The 19,366-nt window shown below is 41.3% G+C and overlaps 1 protein-coding gene across 1 annotated transcript in view; it reads right to left on the minus strand.

Annotated features, from left to right (window-relative positions):
• The window catches only part of LOC115380096 (contactin-associated protein-like 5), a 103,610-nt gene that overhangs the window by 56,204 nt on the left and 28,040 nt on the right, over positions 1 to 19,366 (minus strand). The window contains exons 2-3 of the mRNA XM_030081147.1: positions 13,082 to 13,192; positions 6,260 to 6,453 (exon numbers count right to left, since the gene is read on the minus strand). Coding sequence (XP_029937007.1) covers positions 6,260 to 6,453; positions 13,082 to 13,192 — 305 coding nt within the window. The remainder of the gene's footprint in view (positions 1 to 6,259; positions 6,454 to 13,081; positions 13,193 to 19,366) is intronic.

The following is a 19,366-nucleotide window of genomic DNA, read 5'->3' on the forward strand; positions in this document are numbered from 1 at the left end:
GGAGACATCTCCATCATCTATCTTCACAAATCATGCACCATTACTTCAGCCTGAGATGTTACTTGCTGATTTTAAATTGCACAAGAAAAAAAAAAAAAAAAAAAAAAAAAGTACACACATATACAACGTGCAATGCTTTGGATGAGATCGTTTTTCTTCTAGGTACTCTAACGAAGCTGAAACACTCTGACACTCTGATCTGGATTAAATTAGAATTCCTTCGGGCAAACCTTTTTATTGATTCTCTTTTTTTTCTTTCTTTTTTTTTTTTTTGGTCAATATGTCACATAAATTCAGCATCAAACCTCAAAAGCAAGAGAATATAATACTTTTGGTTTGATGTGAGCAACGACTCCATGAAAGCCCGTGGAGATCCGCAATGAACAAGATTATTTTGTTGGAGGATTCCATTATCCAGCGAAGCCAAATTACATTTCAGTGCATTTAGGCAATTTTCCCAAAGAAGGTGATAGAAATGGCATGTAAATATAAATTGTCAGCCCTGAATTCATCTGCTTCACCGGACTATACATCAAAGAGGCCTCCACCGAAGGCCAATCACCACAGAAAGCGTAATGGATTCACTTAGCAGAAGATCCATGACCAATTAAAAATTCAGCACTCTCGAGTTATTTGCCTGAACAGCCAAATGAGTCAGAAGTTCTTCATCAATTTTACCCGCGGACATTCTCCATTGACCAGCAAGCGATGCTCTAAGCCACCCAATCTTCAAACGGTAATAGACTCCATATTGATCACCAATCGGCTGTCCAAGCCTCCATGTAATGGAAGACCGGAGAACCACAGATGAAATGAAGAGGATTGGGGAGGAGTGCAACGATCTGGCCGACCGTTACCGAGTAAGAAACAAAACAAAAGAAATAAATCTCGCAGTCGGTCACTGGGCTCCAATGTCAGACGGAGAAGCAGCAAAACAAATGTGAACAACTTGCTCTGGCCCACATCGGGAGCAGCGGTACCACGCAGATCATCGTCTAATGAAACCAACAGTGTTGTTGTTGGACTGTCTCGTCCACATTTGTATGCAGGCGGGCCAACACAGCAGCTGCTCTGGCCTTTCTTAGTCTTTGATCCTGGGACTTAGTGAAAATTACCAGCAGCATGCCAATGAACAATGACTACTATTCTTGTTTTTTTTTCTTTTTTTTTTTTTTTTTTCCGAAGGTGCTCTCTTGCTCACTTCCTCTTAGCAAAAAAAGTTTCAGAAAAGTACCTTGTGCCAACTTCAAAAGACTCACTGACACCTTTCATGGTGAATTACGATGAGGTTGAACCCTCTGAAACCTCCGTAGCACAATAGGTTGAATGAGAGTGACATTCTCCTCTTCTTACCAAGGACAAAGTCTTTCAGAGAAAGGAGGAGAGAAAACCTCAAGAGAGAATCCACATGAAAGCCTTAATGAAGAGAAATAAATGTATGTGGCCAGGAGTAGCAGCTGAACAAGCCCATATTTAATTTCACGACATGAATTATATATCATTTTCTCTGAACAGAAAATTGGCCATTTGATATGCTATTCTTTTGAATTCAGACAAGCTATTAAACTAAGGTGTTATTACAGCTCTGTATTTAGTACTGTTCATGCTGATTATAATTCTTAATTTTCATATTGTCAAAATCATAAAGGCATCCCATATGAGAAGATGTCTTTCCTTGTGGGGCAGGGTTAATTAAGTTCATGTCTGCCGCTTTCTGCACGACGTAAAGCGAAACCACAAGACACGCCAACGAGACAGCATCTTGTTCTCTGCTCTTCAGAGGGAAATGCCCTTCAACATACTCAGGAACGCTGTCTATGGTTATTATCCACACACCTGTCTTATGCTAATTAAGATGTTCGGCTGCCAACACTGCCGAAGCCCAAAACATAAATTTCGCCAAGTTCATGCGAAGCAAGCAACTTGGCACTTCTATAAAACTCCAGTCCAAATCAATGTCATCGTGCCACAGCTTGTAAAACAATTCATAAACCATTTATCCTGGTGTAAATACACTGTGGTCCACAGAACCGCTAACACTGTGTGCTCCAAAACAACATCATGTGCATCCAGCAAACCCATCTCTGCTGCACAATATGGGTTTCACAAAAGAGCTCATGTTGGACTCCCATCTCTCAACCTGATGTCAGTTTGACGGAGACAAGGCATTTGCATTTCTACATTAGTACATCTAAGTACAGCGAGCTGCAGAGTGGAGATTCCCTGAAAACTAAAACTGATATGACATCTTTGGAAATGAAAGCATCTAAAAGCATCTTTGGGAATAGAAAAGACAGTAAAAGCGGTGAGGCGAGCACTCAAAAATCCCTTTCACTCAGCACTTCCTACTGAGCAGAATCAAAGTTTAACTGTCACTAAGAGACAAGCTGCTGAAGATGACAATGTATGACGGTACTGGAGTGATATGTGGTAGTTTCAAGCCTGAGGAAGCTTTGGCATGTCAGCACTGGTACCACTACAAGCATCCTGACTGATGGAGGTGATTTTCAGAGATGAGATCGTGTCCCAAAGATGGGCTGCAGGAAGGTGACATTGCCAGACATTCCCAAATATTCAGGGACGTTGTTGTCTGCAGATACTATATCACAATATCTTTATAAGTCCCACACATTTTAAGGACATTTGAGTGTTTTTATTTTATTTTATTTTATTTTTGCAGGTAAACTGTGGTTTCAACATAAAGCACTTGTTCCAAGATAAGAAAAAACAATTTTTGAGAGAAATCAGTGCTTGGAGATGGCGCACTATGATACAATTTACAACAAAAATCCAATAGGAAATGATGTGCTTTTGCTTGATCATTATGATGATCCATTTCTCGCTCACTTGTGGCAAACCAGAATCATCCATGAATGCTTTCAGAGCTTAAAAAGGTCCCCTCATACTGCTGAGCCAACACAGAGCTCAGACGCTGACTCATACTTTTCTTTATGACCAGAGGTCTTTTTTAGCAATGTCATTTTCCCCTGGACTCTGATTCAAATCTTCCCCTGCAAGCCAACATATCACGGCCAGTGATGTGTTAGTCCACTGAAGCTCGCAAGATGAAGAACGCCAACTAAAGTATCCATCAGTGCGTTATTTTAATAGGCATGTAAGAAATATTAGTGCTGACTTTTACTGGCATTATGTGGATGAGGCTTATAGAGCTGATTAGAGCTATGAAATGTGTGCGGCAAATGAGAAATGAAGCTGAAACTGGTGCTAAAATCTTGTCCACAAGGACGGTGGATATTCAGGGGAAAATCCACCTTGCATATTATTGCAGTGTTACACTACATATGACCAATCTGTGGTTTTCAGTGAGCAGCTTTTACATAAAATAAACTTCAATGCATTCAATCAAATAATAAACAAGCCCACACAGTGATATTTAAGCCAATCACCCATTGATGAGTCTTTGCAAGGTGCATTAATTTTGGACATTGCAAAGCTGGTGTCACTTGAAAATAGATGACCTTTAGCGACAAATTTTAAATCAACCGCATTTTGTAATTTGAAATGAGTCTCCAAATGTTATTTTTCTCCCATGCTTATAATTATCTGTCAACCTGCCTTAAAACCTGCACTGTACGGTGTAGCACGAGACAAACTGCACATTAAATAGTGCCTGTGTTTGTTGTGGACATGCTCAGGTGTATTGTGCAAATGTGGCAGACAACACCATTTACTCTCAAAATGATATTTATAGGCATGGAAGCTGCAAGAGTGTGCCTGCGAGGAAGGCTGCGTGATCACGATCGTGAGAGCCAAGTGCAATTATTTTTTTTATGACCACAATCATTGTTTTGTTTTCACCATTTTCTTCTTCCATAATAACTTTCAAATAAAAGCAAATATGTTTCCAAAGTGGGCAAATTGTCTGTCCTGTGGCCCGCCGGGTCATTACGAGATTGCCATGAAATAGCCTCTGGGTCTGTACAAGCAAGGAAGGTTAGATGAGTACACACGAGTACTTACTCAGCTTAGGAGGCCCAAGGAGGTTTTTTTTTTTTTTTTTTTTTTTTTTTTAACCCCGTCAAGTCGCACCAAAGAACCAGTTCTGACAAATCCTGCGAGACTGTGTGTGCTGACTGTGGAGATGAGAGGAAAGGGAAGACTCGCGCGTACATAAAACTGCCTTCCAAGAGGGATTTAGTGGCCTGAGCTCAGTGTGCTGCATATACAGCACATCCGACCTTGTTATTTTCCATTTTACATGACATAACATGTGAGGGTACACATGAAAACACATTCTAAGAGCTCGACAAAGTCAGCCTGAGTTCATGATGTTTGTCACTGAAAGCTGCAATAGAGAAGAGGCAGCCATGTGATCGAATGCTGCATTGTAGTTACTGGCCGCCATTATTTGGTATGTGCTGTTTTCTTTACATTAATTTCGATCACAGCACCTACATAAGGACTCATCTCTCCAAGATTGCTTTTTGACTTTATTTATTGCTTTTTTTAAAGTCATTTTAACTTGAATACTTGTGGCTCTGTGACAGACCAGAGCTCAGATGGCACTCCAGAAGTGAATGATACCTCAGGTCTCCATTCTTCAGGTCTTTATCACAATAAATTCAAAAATTGTGAGAGCCAGTTGATGCTGAAGGCTATCGGCTTTCATCGGAGAATCATTCCTGTGAGCTTTTTGTGAGATAAATGTTCTACAAATAAAGCGACTCTGAAGGCCTCATCATTTGTTATGGCAAAGTGTGTGATGTAACATATGAACGACACTGTAAACGCAGTCTAAATCCAGCGATGCCTCTCTATTAACTCAGTGATCTGACATTCAGGAGATCAGACCTCGGCCGAGTCGTCCCTCAGCCATTCTGATTACGGCGACTTTAAGTGCTTCTTTTGCTGTTTTGCTGGCTCAAGGCTTTTGCCAGTGAACCTGTGATATGATTTTTGATATGATTTCCCATTTCCCCCCTGTACACTGTCATATTTTAGACACAAAGACACTGATACTGATCAAGAGGATCCTCTCGATGCTGCCTGAAGAAGAGTGCAAATCTTATGTCACATCTAAGTAGGTGCTAAACCAGGCCTATGTTGGTGCTCACTTTGCTTTGAAGTGCCTCGTTTTGCTAGTAGCCAACTATGGATAGTAAAAAAAATATCTTATGCATTATACCATTTTTGGTACTGTATTTTATGTACTCTGACCCACTGGGAACTCATTTTTTCCCACTGCCTGCACATACAGATTCAAAGATTAAATCTTCCCAGAGAGTAGAATATAAGAAATAGATGGCATGCATGGCAGTGCCTGCAAAGTATATGGTTCCATTTTTCCATATGCAAACCATACAGACCCACAGATGAGCCCCAGCTATTATTAAGGCACTCACTAGGGATTCTCAAACTTCATAAATACTGTGTGAAAGATCTGCACAAAACACAGATGTGGGGTGGTAATGCTTCAATTACCTGAGGTCCCTGAACACTGTTAGCCCCATGTAAGCAGTGTTTTAGGATAATTTTAATCCAGATTGATCCTCTTCAGATTGACAGGGCATTTCCCACGACTGCCAGCTCGCACACCTGGCAACTGGATTATAAGCAGCGGCGGCGTTTTGTATCATCGCTCCTCATAACAATACGTAGCCAATTCAAGAGGTTTGTCTATTGTTCTGTACCGTCGGTGTCAATTTACCGTCGACTGAAAACAAAGCTTTGTAACTGTTTCCGTAAGTTCACAGCCATCAGAGCTGATTTAACACTCCAACACCAGTTCTGAACAGCCGCCCCTCAGCCAGCTCAAACAACTCTCCCGTCACTTTTCAGTACTTTTCAACTCCAAATAATTACCACGAAAAATCAACACTTTTTAACACTGGATCCAAAAAAAAAATTACTGGCTGGATCACTGACCAATGGGCGTAGGTAAAATCACACCACAGATCCCCCATGGTAATACAAATGCCATCTGGAGAGGGCTAATCTCTGCAGCTCTTGCAAATCACTAGATGTCCCCAGGTACTAGTCCCACTAGTCCCATGCAAATAAAGCTCAAAGTTATTCAACCAGGTCTGCAAAATATGGCCTTGTGTCCCATTGGGTTTTGAACATTTATCCAATTTTTCTAACTGGCTGCAACCACATTAAGAAAAGCACGGGTCCACGTCTGGTGCCAAGAGTCAAACCAAAGCTACAGGATATTGCACCTTTATGTTAATGCAGCCAATTGGAAAAAAGTACCACATTGCATAATCTGATGCATTAAAATATCAACGCAAACACTCACCCCGACTCCGTCCTCGTGTCTGTACTGTTTCCAGGCCCGGCCCGTGTCACTGTAGAGCAACAGATAACTGCTGACCCAGTCCGAGCTGTCGTAGCGCCCCTGGGTGGCCACGGCCGTCACCTCCATTCGGTCCCTGAGGTCCAGTTGGAACCAGGGCTCTCGGTCTGTCAGCAGTGGAGTCCAGCCGCCTGATCCTGGTAGGACAGAGACCCAAAAACCATCATGCAGGCGAGTTCACAGAGCACCGGCTAAGGTGGTCAGTAGTGATCAAATGAACACTTGTGACAGGAAAATTTGACAATAAAAAGTTGTGGCAACAGTTTGTTTTTCAAATTGAGGAAGAAAATAGAAAACAAAACTGACAAGATAAATATGTTTGCAAGTTTTGTTACAGAGCCTTGCTTTCCAGATACAGAACCATTAGCTACAGTACAATGTTGCACTCTGTACAACGACATCACAAGTAAAAACCGTCGCCAGTGTATCGATAAACACTGCATTTGAATCTTACGTATAGTTTCAATGCGCTGCTTTCAAGTGCGACCAGCAGCTCTATAGGAGCTCTGTGGGCCAGGCAGAGGGACTGAGTCGACCACTTGGGGCAACAGTTTTCACCACAGGAGACTGAAATTTGGCATGGAGGACATGTATCAGCTGGAGTGGCCAATCACAAAAAGGCACATAATGTCCAAACGAGCTCATAGACTTGCACAAGAGTTTGTGGGAAAGGTTGGTTCCTGAGCCAAAACACACAACTGTTCATGCCAACTGGCAAAAGGGGGTGTGGCAGTCGGAGTGGCCTGTAACAAAAGGGCACGTCATTTTTAAACTAATTATTGTAACATGGCCACACTTTTTAGAAAGACACTGGAGTAGTTTTTCATTGGTGGTGGCTAGCCCCGCCCCATACACTTAAGCCACACCTTGCAGGAGGTACAGCGGTCCCTCGTTTATCGCGGGAGTTACGTTCTAAAAATAACCCGCAATAGGCGAAATCCGCTAGGTAGTCAGCTTTATTTTTTACAATTATTCTAGATGTTTTAAGGCTGTAAAACCCCTCACTACACACTTTATACACTTTTCTCAGACAGGCATTAACATTTTCTCACTTTTCTCTCTTGTTTAAACACTCAAAGTTCAAACCTTCGTAGAAAAATAAGTCCAGTATTATAGAATGAACTCATTCTGTACTGTACAGGAGACACGGCACGGAGGAGACGGATTGACAATGGTCTACAGCCCCTTAGCCAATCAGGACGCAGAACACAATGCGCTGTAAAAAAAAAAAAAAAAAAAAAAAAAAAAAATGCAAAATTGCACTAAAAAAAATCCGCGAAATTGCGAGGCCCCGAAAGGTGAACCGCGTTATAGCGAGGGACAACTGTATTATTGAACTGAGCTGACTTCCTTTCTCATTGGTCTGTTAGTCCCGCCCCCTTCTTTGGCCACGCCCCTTCCATAACGCATGAATTGTTTGTCGTACGGCCTTGCAGGAGGTGTCACTTGACCCAGAGAGAGAGTTTCTGCTTCTTTTCTCCAAATTTTCTCCAAATATGCAGAAAAAATTTCACATTCAAACAAGTAAGTACACAGCATCTTGCCTCACAACAACACGTGCACAGCCGGATGCATGCACGCACGTGGTCGCTGCTATTGCAAACTCACACTTATTTTCGCTTCAGCTTCATTGGGAGATGAAATTGGTTTTGGTCCTGTTTATGGTTTGTACTTTTGTTCAGTTGATCTTTTCTTTTCCGCAATAAGCACGAAAATTGTTTGATTAAAACTGTCCTCAAACTGCACGTTGCTGAAAACACAATGAGCATGTCTGACACTACAGTATCATGTATTAACCAACCTGAGCCCCGAATGCACTTTACATCCCTGTCCTCCTGCGCTGTGCTCACCTTGCTGGAAGGCTTGTTGATGCATTGTTACTTTAAATGTGTATAGCTGAATAGAATACAAGATAACCCAACAGAATAGAAAGCCTTTATTGCCACTGTACGAGTACAACGAAATTAGGAGTGCTATTCCTGGGCAGTGCAATTGGTAAGACAAATTAAAGACAACAATGAGCACATGTTCAGTAAATATGAAACTAAAATAAATACTATAAAAAAAGGATGGATATTGCATAAAAAGTTTGGATACTGCACTTAAAACCATGTGCATATCTCTTAAAAATACAGTATATTGAATTTAAATGTAGTTAAAGTGCTCAGCAGATGACAGTAATTTCTCCATAGTGTGTGTGTGTGTGTGTGTGTGTTTGTGTGTTATGAGTTCTGATGGCCCCGAAAGGAAAGCCTGTTTGTCCAGCACTGGATGCACCTGAAGCGCCTCCCAGAGGGCAGCAGGTTGAACAGGTGAGAGTCTGCACCGCGAGCTGGACATGTCTTCCTCGGAGGGCAGAGGGCAGCCGATCATTTTTATTTCATTTATTTTTTTGAGCGTTTTTTGTTTGCCGGCACACTCTCGATGGTGGAGAAGGCCACTAGCAGCTTCTCCTTCAGTCTGTTCTAACAGAGCACTCTCAGAAAGTGCAGTCTCTGCTGGGCCTGTTTTTTTTTCTTTTTCTTTTTTTTTTTTTTTTTTTTTTACCACTGCTGATGTGTTGGCAGACCAGGAGAGGCCCTCTGAGATGTGCGTTCCCAGGAATTTGAAGGTGGAAACCCTCTCTACACAGCCTCCGCTCTGTGCCTTCTGAAGTCGCGGCAGAAAATAGTGGCAGAAAGATGGTGGATATAAAATATATTAGGCAAGAGTGCACTGTCTCTCCCTGCAGAGTTATATCCTCCAAGCAATTTGGCAAAATATGACATTTGTGTGAGTTTTAATCGAACCTCTGCAATACTCACATGTAATGAACACGGAACAGCGCCATTTCACATCGATGGAAGTTCAATAGAAAATGTGATACGTTGCAAACTGTTGTTGTTTAAACTGGAACAAAATGTATTCACAGAAAATGCTTTTCAAACTGGGGTCTGGGGACCACTAGGGACACTTGAGAGGGTGTCAGAGGGTCCCCAAGCAAAACGAAGAACTGATTGATTCACTTCACTTTAATACGATTTTCTGAAAGTTAGAACAACAGGGAAATGTAAAAGACTGGCCTAGTGGGATCATAATTTATAGTGATCCTAGTTTGATCATAATTGACTTTTGTTATCTTCAAGCCTAACAATAAACATTTCACAGAACCAAAATCCTCTCAGATGAGGATCTGTGGTCTGTTGTGTGTGTTTTTGGGGGGTCTTTAGCATGAAAAGTTAATTTTCAACTTTAAGCTTGTATAGTGGGAACTAGGCATTACACTGGAGTCACACTGGAGGAGCTGCTCTTCCATCTTTGTACGTCCAAGTGCACATCACATAGACATGTAATCTGAAAGGTCAGGGCCAAACAGGGCGAAAGCTTTTCTCCCTCTCTCTCTTTTCTCAGCTTTCAATAAGCAGACTTGATAGAAAACTGGGAGCAATGACACCGGTGCTGATGCTGAGGTGGGCGACACCAGCCTCTCCATCAGCAAACAACAGACCAGCCAGAGTGAGACCAGTTTGCCGCTGATTATGTGTTCGGCCTTTACTGACCTATAGCAAACTAACACACATAAACGTGCCCTGAGACACAACCTCGAACAGATGGTGAACACCACCTGAAGTATCTACCTATGTGTGTGAGCGTGTCAGTGTGTGTAAAGGGTCTGTGGAGCGCTTATACCTGGACCTGCGCTGAATTATCAGACTAGAACAGGGACACATTACATATTAGGTTTAGCAAATGCATCGCGCGATAAATAGTGAGCTGTAATGAGCTGCAGAGATCAAAGTGTGGATCTACTAGAGTTTAATTCATGCAGGGAATTATACATGAAAAAAACAACAACGATGCAACGTAAGCAGGCACTCATGCAAAAAGATAAAGTTTGAATTACATATGGATTTTGTCTTTTCAAAGGCATGTATTTTTTTTTTTTTTTTGGCCTCGAAGTGTTCAAATGGGAGACTTTGCTAATACAGCCAGCAAAGACACTGACATTGAAAAGTAATTTTCTCTATGCTCTCTCCCATCATATTGTGGCTACAGTAGTGTTAAACCCGTGGGAGATTACCTCAACTCTGATCCAATGATTTATTGCACTGGATTTCTAACTGTGGCTTATCCCCCAAATAAGTAGAGCAAAACAGAAATGAAGAAATTGGCGTTTTTCATGTCAGCTGAGGTTGTCTTACACTTTACACAATAGCTACCAAATAGGAATATAAGTCTTGCTTTGTTCTAAGATCAAATTTAAGGATTAGACAGAGCCAGTTGAACTTTGTGTGACTGCTAAATTAAATGGTTTAAGTACAGCATCATTTTGAATGGGTCTGAATCCGGGACCATACCAGCACTATTCCTCAATAAAAGCTGGATATCATTTTAGTAATTTCACCATGTTTCATCCGACTTTGTGTATCTGTTTTCCGGCTTCATGTCCAATGGATTTTGAGACTTTCCTCACCTCACATGCAGCCTAGTTTTGTCCTCAGCCTAGTTGTGCGGCATTGTTATGAATTCAGGGACATGATTAAAGTGTGTGTAGATACTGTAGGCATCGTGAGTTCCATAAAGATGTGTTGAAATCCCACAGGCTCCTCAGCTATCAAGCTGAAGAAACAGGTCAGCTCTGGCAGAAAGGTTCATTACTCAGCCGCTGTGGGCTGGGAAACAACACCATGGGAGCCGATGATTGCAGAATATCAAACCAGAGTCTGTGTTATGCAGGAAGCATCATTTACAGAGCCACCCCAGGGAACAGGGTTATACTCTTGCAAGAGCACCTCGTGAAGGTTGACCATGATTTCAAAAACACAATGTTTTGAAAGACAAGAGTGAGCACATGATGGACTGCTAACCCTCTGTGTCAGTGCCTGAATTCACATTTTTATTTGTTTCATTATTTAGTTTCCCACGACCACGCTCAGACCTTGAATCAGACCAATCAGAGGGCGGCGTTCCACTCGTCTACATCTGGCTTCTTCAACACTTTTCCCCCTGAATATATGCATACCACAGGAGAATTATTTCATCCTGGAGATCTCCTGAGATGTCAGTGAAGCCGATCCCTGCGTTGCTATGACATTTTTTACAAGTGGGCTGGAAACTCAGGCCTAGTCCACACTAATTCACAGAAGTCTGAGAGAAATTTCTCCTTTTTGCTCTTCTGGCCCCATTAAAACGGTGTTCTCATAGACCGAGAAAAATACTGGAGGCACCCTCTCATGTGGATGGCTACCATTTCAAAAGCTGAAAACACTAGTGTGGACGAAAAACAAACAGCGTGTTAAGATTTCTCCAGATTAATGTGGACCCGACCTCCGTGTCCGCTTCCACATTCATTCACAATTACTATGGAGGGTTTTTGATAGTATATTATTATTATTATTACACTACTGCTCCTGCTGCAAACTCCACTGTGCATTACAGTGAATTGTCGATAGCGGCTGCAAAGCTGATAAAGCAGAAAAAGGTCTTTACTCGTTTTGTAATACTTTTGAAATGACATGTCACTATGCGCTGTGGCTCTGCCTCTCATCTGTGTAGCTTTTAATATTCTCAGGTCCATTTAACCCCATTCAGTATTTATGACAGTAATCCCAGGGAGTAAATATGCATGGTCAAGGTGGTGACCAGCTACAGAAGGACAAAGAGTTTCATTATTCCAGCAAAACTCTGGGAAGACAGTGATTGTTTTATCTAGTATTATTAAGAACACTGTATTATTATTATTACCATCATTGTTATTATTATTATCATCATTATCAGTGACACAGGCTACTTTACATATAATAGTGTGTTGCATTGCACATGTAGTGTTTTTTTTCCCCATTCTTCAGACTGTAGGGTCATGTAGATTTTCTTATGATCAAATCAAAAACAGTTTAGTTTTGGGAGTGTGAGGGCAGCCGATGGTGTCAGCAGAGCTCCGGCTGTGTTTTTCACCATCTTATTCTTAATGATATTGGATGACTGGGTGGTACCCAGAGCACGTGCCTTGCCCCTGGCCTTGAATTATCACAGCAGCCATCCAAATTAGTCTGCAAAGGCAGTGTGGGCTTTGTTGTTTAGTGAATGGTATAAATTAGCTGTCTCAGGGAACTTGGCAGGGTGGCATGTTCCATTGATTTTCTTCAATCTGAATTTCTCTTTGTACAATGTTAATCTTTTTGTCTTTTTCTCTGCGGTTTGCATCATTTTGTTGTTACATTCATCACTACTTCAATGGAATGATTTCCAGCATTTCATGGCACAATCAGGTGGCGTTTCAAGTCTGTGACAAGGTTGCGAGCATTCGGTGCGCCACGTTTCTGCTGATTTGTGATCACTCTTCAGTCGCCGTTAATTCCAAGAATGTTTTACACTTAAATGAAACATAATGACCGCCTTTTCAGCGATCAAAACCATCTGTTGAGCTTGAAAATTTTCATTTAATTTGCAAAACAAAATCATTCTAATTTGCGCTTCAGTCCAATGAGTTTAGAGTCCTTGATGTTCTTGAAAGAAAAAAAAAAAACATTGACCGAAGGTGATAAACACATTCAGAAAAAAAGCTTCTTTTAGTGAAATAATTACTTTAGGTTACCCCACCTTTAACAGCAACTCAACAACAAAAGCAAACAAGATATTTTGAAGCAACAAGCCTCCATCTTGCCCATCTCGCTTCTGTTTTTTTTTTTTTTTTTGCAATTTCTTTTTGGTAATAAAGTTTTATGATCCTTGGCTATAGATATAAGACATCATGTTCACAAAACATGGCAGGCCTCCTTGACTCACCATCTCGTCTGTTCAGCTTGGCGAAGTAGGGGGCGCTGCTGGACGAAGACTGTGACGAGCTCTGGAACGAGGCATCAGGCAGCATGGACACCAACGGGCTATCGCAGTTATCTAAGGACAAGAGAAAGCCAAACAAATCGATTAAGTTTGCATACTACACATGAATAATAAATCTCACTGCTTAAACAAAACAAAACAAAAAAAAACCTTTGGATATTCCTACTGTTATATCATCGCTGTAACAGTATGATTTAGACGAAATGCTCCACCAAACAACATTGATATGGAAATGCACGGTTTTTCAGCAGTGCTCATGTGCTTTACGGCGGATTTGTCCTTTAAATGCCATTTTCAGTGATCGGCTTGGCTGTGCTGTGCGCCGTCTCCAGAAAATGATTGATGGATTGACTTTTCGTGAAGTGAACCGCCGCCCAGTACCTGCCAAAATGGTTTTTGAAAGCTGGCAAACATGAGAGCCTTCTCTCATTAAACTCTGGTGATAGGGGAAAACAAAAGATGGAGAAGACAAATAACAAAGAAAATGAGGAACGGAAATTAATCTCAAAATCCCCATGATAAACTATGCAGGGTTTAGACATAAAATGATGCCATAGGGAGACCATGGCAGTATTATGGACAAACTCAAATATCACACTCTTTGACCAAGTACCAATAATGTGATAATACTTTAGGAATGACTATTATTCATTCATAAGATACATACACGCAAGAAGCATTTTTTTTTTAACAATCATTGATAATGTGGCTATGATGACCAAGCAGGGAGAGACAAATAAGAGTCTAATAAGTTCAGAAAACTGCATCCCTTTACTGTGACACAGCCTTTAAAACCAAAAGATTGATATGATATGACATCAAAAAACCACAGATGGTATCTCGTCTCATTTCATGATATTAAAATATTAACAATCCTCTTGCACTTGCTAGGCAGTATAGCATAAAAAAAAAAAAAAAAAAAGTTTAATTAATGGACAAAATATCTCTTAAAGCTCGGCCTTGTCAGTGTGTTTCAGTGCTGGCCTTGAAAACAGGATTTTCATAAAAGAAAAGTCCTTTGAATCAGCAATTCCCCCAAAATAATTTGTTGTGTGCCATACAATGGCTGCCACAACAATGGAGGCTAATATGAATTTTTAGCACATTCAGCTACAGACGCTTTGTATAATTAAATCCGCACCGTGTCGGCGATTTCTCTGGAGGGCCCGTCCTTTAAGGTTTGTGAATCAGTTTATGCACACCTGAAGCCCTTCAAATGACCGACTCCCAACTGCACAGGTAGTGTTTAAAGTGATTGGTGCCGGCCCAAGGGGGAATGGAAGTCTCTTTAATCTCCCATTGTTGGGACAGAGTCATTTTCAGTTTAGAGGGAATCAACAAACAATCACCGCCTTGTTCAGATAAAAGACCACGAGATGTCTTTTTCTCCCTTTTCTGCGGTTATTTTCTGCCCTTCTTCTTAAGTTGACGCATTTACTTATCTATTCAGAAAAGTGTAAAGTAAGCCCAGGGGACAATCCATTCGAGATTGCCATGTTCAGTCGTTTCACAGCTTCCGTGTTGAATTTCACCGTCTTGCCTGAGGGACCTTTCCCCCTGTGTTCTTATCTCCAAACCCTTTCTCACAATTGTCGCCTAAAAACTGTGGTCATTATATAAGGGGAAAAAAAAGAAAAAAAGAAAAAGGAAAAAAAAAAAAAAAAAACACATTAAGGGCCTCATTTCCATGAATCAAGACCCAGACACCGGCGGTGGCACAAGCTCACGGCAAAGGCTTACTCGGCCGAGGCTGACGCAGCAGCACGTGGAGCACAGCCGTGAATGGACAGGACAGAATGAGAAGAAATAAATTACGAGTTGGTTGGTTTATTTGGGGCTGGTGTCAATCATGGCCAATTAAATTTACTCCTCTCATTACCTTTAAAAGCAGCATTTTCACTGAGAGAGTTAGCCCAGAGCGACTTCTCCCAGGAGGACACTGACGTCCTTGTCCAGAGGGGGCAACGTTGTAATCTGCAAATATATTGCAGCCCGAATATGCTGCCAAGGTGTAGATAATGTCCCTTTTTAGGCTGAATTTTCTGGAAACTCTGGAAATCCCACTGACAGTTTCATGTTGGAGGACCATAATAAATGTGCAGTTACTACTACACTACTATACTGCTGTACCTCAATGTGCTTTCACTTTGTTGGCTGCATGTAGTTTGTGGTAGATATAATTAAAAATGTTGCAATCACAGACTCCGGTTTGATATTCTGCAATCATGGCCAAAAGAGTCACTTTTGGCCATGCTTACACACACACACACACACACACACACACACACGCATGATAAGGCAAGGAATCAGATACAAAAGGGAATTGTACTGGCACTAGGCTTAGTTCAGTATATTTCACTAAGGACTAAAGATAACCTCAGTATTATGAATTTCAAAAATCACACAATAGTCAATATGCACTTACAGCTAATTTCATTGTACAATAATGTGTGTCCATTATTTATTATTTTCATTATTTGTTAGCTGTCTGTATTATTTTTAAAGGTTACATTCAATTAGTCATTTGGCTGTGCTTACAAGCACATAATGATGGCACAAATAATGCCACAGGCGAGTATGACACAGCAAGGAGTCTTCTAGTGGAGAGAGAAATTTCACTGTCACTGGACTAAGTTTAGTGTATTTCAGCATGGCCTAATGTGGAGTTATGCTCACGAGTCCCGTAAGGACCTATAGCCCTAATCTGTTTTTTTTTTTTGTTTTTTTTTTTTGTCATATCCAGATTGTATCCAGATTGATTTTAGAAAGTCTGGACCATCTGAACCATCCAAATTACATCTGGAGGTTGTTTGAAATGCGAGTCCAATCAGATTTGTACCGATCCGTCTCAGTCTGGACGCTCAAATAGGGTTTCAAAGTGTCTGTTACGTCACTCGCAACGCAACACACAACGACGTCAGTTCAAAGTTACAGAAATACATAATAGTGGCTGCTGTTACCGTGGATACGTTAATTAATATGAGCCTCCTCCTGCGCTGAATTTATCCAATGCGACGGAAACGTTCTGCACCGGGACGGGACGACGTGACTGTTTGGAGCGCGAGGCGAGAAACTGATGCCTACGTCGTTACCACAGCAACTCGTCCACATAGGTTGGTGACATCTGGACCACACAAATCCGATCACTTGCCAATAACAGTGTGGACAGTCTGTGAAGAGCTCAAATTCTAGCCACGTTTTGCAATACAACTTTCTCGAAACTTGGATGAGGATGTTCACATAAAATTTACCAAAAAAGAACACATTATGAAAAGTGGCAGGATATAATATTTTCAACAAATGGTATGCGTGCCTTGTGAGAAAATAGCAGGATGAGTCACCTGCTGTTACAATACCAACGAGCCACACAATCTGGGGGGGCCGAGTGACCACAGCTAATATAAGACAGTGACATCAGCAGCTTTGTCAAATCCAAAACAAATCATCAAAAAAGCTCCAATAAAGGAAGATGATGCACGGCCACCGACGCCAGCGGTGTGAAAACGGAATACGCTTCCTGTCCTTTTTCTGTTTAAAACGGAGGAGGCTTCAAACAGACAAAATGTCAGGAGGATCCGTGGCTTATGTCACAGGTCCGATACGTATTTCAGTGACTTTGGGTCATACGAATCAGGAACAAACTTTCCTCACGTCTTCTTCCAATGGAGCGAACAGTTTTATGACACACATGCATGAAACAACTTGGGCCATATTGCCTCGACACTGTCTAAAAATTAGTATAAAAACAGACAGAAAGATTACGTGTTGCAGAGATTTAGACATTCAGACAACATTATCAACCTGAAGCCTGCAAGCAGAAAACAAACCACCGAGACAAAATACTAATTTCAAACGAGAGACGCCCTGCAATAAACACAATAAATATAATGGTACGACTGTGTGCTCTCACTTTGATTTATAGTCCTGTGACTGCAACTTTAGGTGTTCCACATATTTAAAGACACACTCTAAGGCTTCATTGAATACCGACGCTGAGTTAAGGCCTGAATGTAATGAATGAGACCGACTGTGACGCCCTTCCTTTGAGTCATGTCTTCTGACACTCTTGCAAACACACTACAAGCTTTCAGACTCTCCCGTCAGCGGACCATGGATCACGCCAGCTGGTTTCACAGCTACAACAGGGCACTGAAAATTAACTCTTAATTATTCCAGAGGTAAAAGAAAGGGGGAAAAAAAAAAAAGTCGGTGAGCCTTGTAGTGACTGTGGTTTAGGCATTGCATCATGTAGCAAACTAAATATTAAAACACAGCCGACTCATCCGTCATCCAAAATGAACCGCCTGCAGTTTTAAACCAACAGTTTCCTTAAAATTACCTTCCCATACAGCTAAACTATTTTTTCTGTTGTGGATGTTGTTTGTTTCTGATGTTGGTTTCTGGTTGGTTTATACACCAAAACCACGTGGTTAAGGTCAGGAAAGGCTTAGGTTTAGGTTTAGGCATAAAAACAACGTACATAACATTTGTGACTTGAACACATAAACTGCGACAAAATACATCCCCCTAAAACCATAATTGGGAATGCAGTGTAGTTTTATGAGAATGTCATTTTTAGGAGACATGACCGAGATTAGTGCCCTGCTATGTAAGCATTGTGGGATGTACCCCCAGTGAACAAAACTAATTAAAGTTTGGTTTGATAAAGGGAGTTTTAACAGTGAATGAGGTCATCTTTCAGCACCACGGACAGCGCCCCATTCCTGGTGGTCGCCTTCTGTAAAACAACAGCTGATCATGTCTCCAAATCAAAACGTCTCCAAATCAAAATGTCTTCAGGCGTCAAGCTGGCCCGATGCACGTCAAAACACTGGCAGCTAATGCCACGCAGTTAAAAACAATGGATTCGACTGTAAAGTAAGTCTGACGCATATCAAAATCACTCTGTGTTCAGGCGCTTACAGAACGAAGGGTCGAGTCATGTCGATACTACCTATACTAAAAAACACTTTTATTCAAAATTGTGGTATTGATTTAGCACCTAAGTATTGAATTTGTGTGTCATCCCTACACAGCAGAGGTACCCAAACCTCTGTCAGAAAATACCAAAAATTTTAACTCCCCGATCGATAGAGGAGGGGAGTGAAAGAGCGGGCCGTGCTCCACAACCCCCCTCCAGCTGCATTAGCATCACTCTGTTAAAAATGTCTGGGCTGAGCCCTGTGATGGTATGGTAATAACTCTGCAGAGCTGGAGCTCAAAATCCCCCAGGTTCACAAATCTGAGGCACCTCCTTGAAGTCTCTGGTTTGCTACCTTGCTGATTGCAGTCGTATAGACAACAGGGTGTGAGACACTGTTTCATAATCCACAAACAAACCAGATGTGGTGCCTGAAAGGATCACAGCAAAAAGCAGAGCCATGGCTAATTCTTGACATACACCTTGTCACCTCATTTTTGAATTTTACTGCTGTTTTTTTTCTTTTCTTTTCTTTTTTCAGTGAGTTCTCTAACAAAAGGCAAGTGGCATGAAATCAAATATAACTGAAAAGCTAAACATCGAATCAAATTTCAGATATTTAGACATATGCAGACAATCATGTGGCCCATGAACTTACTGTAGACATGAACAAGAGTCAAACACTGTTGAAGGCCATGGGACACCAGTCGAACAAATGACAGCAAACACTGCAAAATACAGATATCTGTTGAGAACAGAAATTGATATTTTTCCCAAAAAAATTGTAATGTATTATAAAACAACTGTCAACATTAGAATAATCTCTGTTGTTATAAATATCTGGTGTACAATGGGCTTTAGATTGCATTTTGGGTGATTCAGGTATTTTCCTGTATCATACAAGATGTGTGGTCAGCAGTGATGAATGCACCTGCAAGGAGCAATTACAAAAGATGGTGGCAGTATGGAGTGACTGACAGAAAAATATTAATCTTTGGCACGTATGCATGAGCTGAACTAAGGGGTGCGGTGCTGGGGGAGACTTTTGGATCCTAAATACTGTCACCTCAGAAAGTAAGTAAACAGGTGAGAGGCCATGCAGGGCTTTGAATGGTATCAGTAAAGTCTTGAAATCAGTGTGAAATGCGACTGGAAGCAACGTAAATCAGCAAAGACTGGAGTCAAAAGTAGGAGGTCTCTTAATTTGGCTCTAGTTAAAGGCCTTGCATTTTTGGGCCACCTGAAGACAGGCAGGGATCTCAGAGGAATATAGTGAATTACAATAATCAAGTCTGAAAATGAAATCA

Source organism: Myripristis murdjan, chromosome 21 (assembly GCF_902150065.1).
Source record: "Myripristis murdjan chromosome 21, fMyrMur1.1, whole genome shotgun sequence".
In the NCBI taxonomy this organism is placed as follows: Eukaryota; Metazoa; Chordata; class Actinopteri; order Holocentriformes; family Holocentridae; genus Myripristis; species Myripristis murdjan.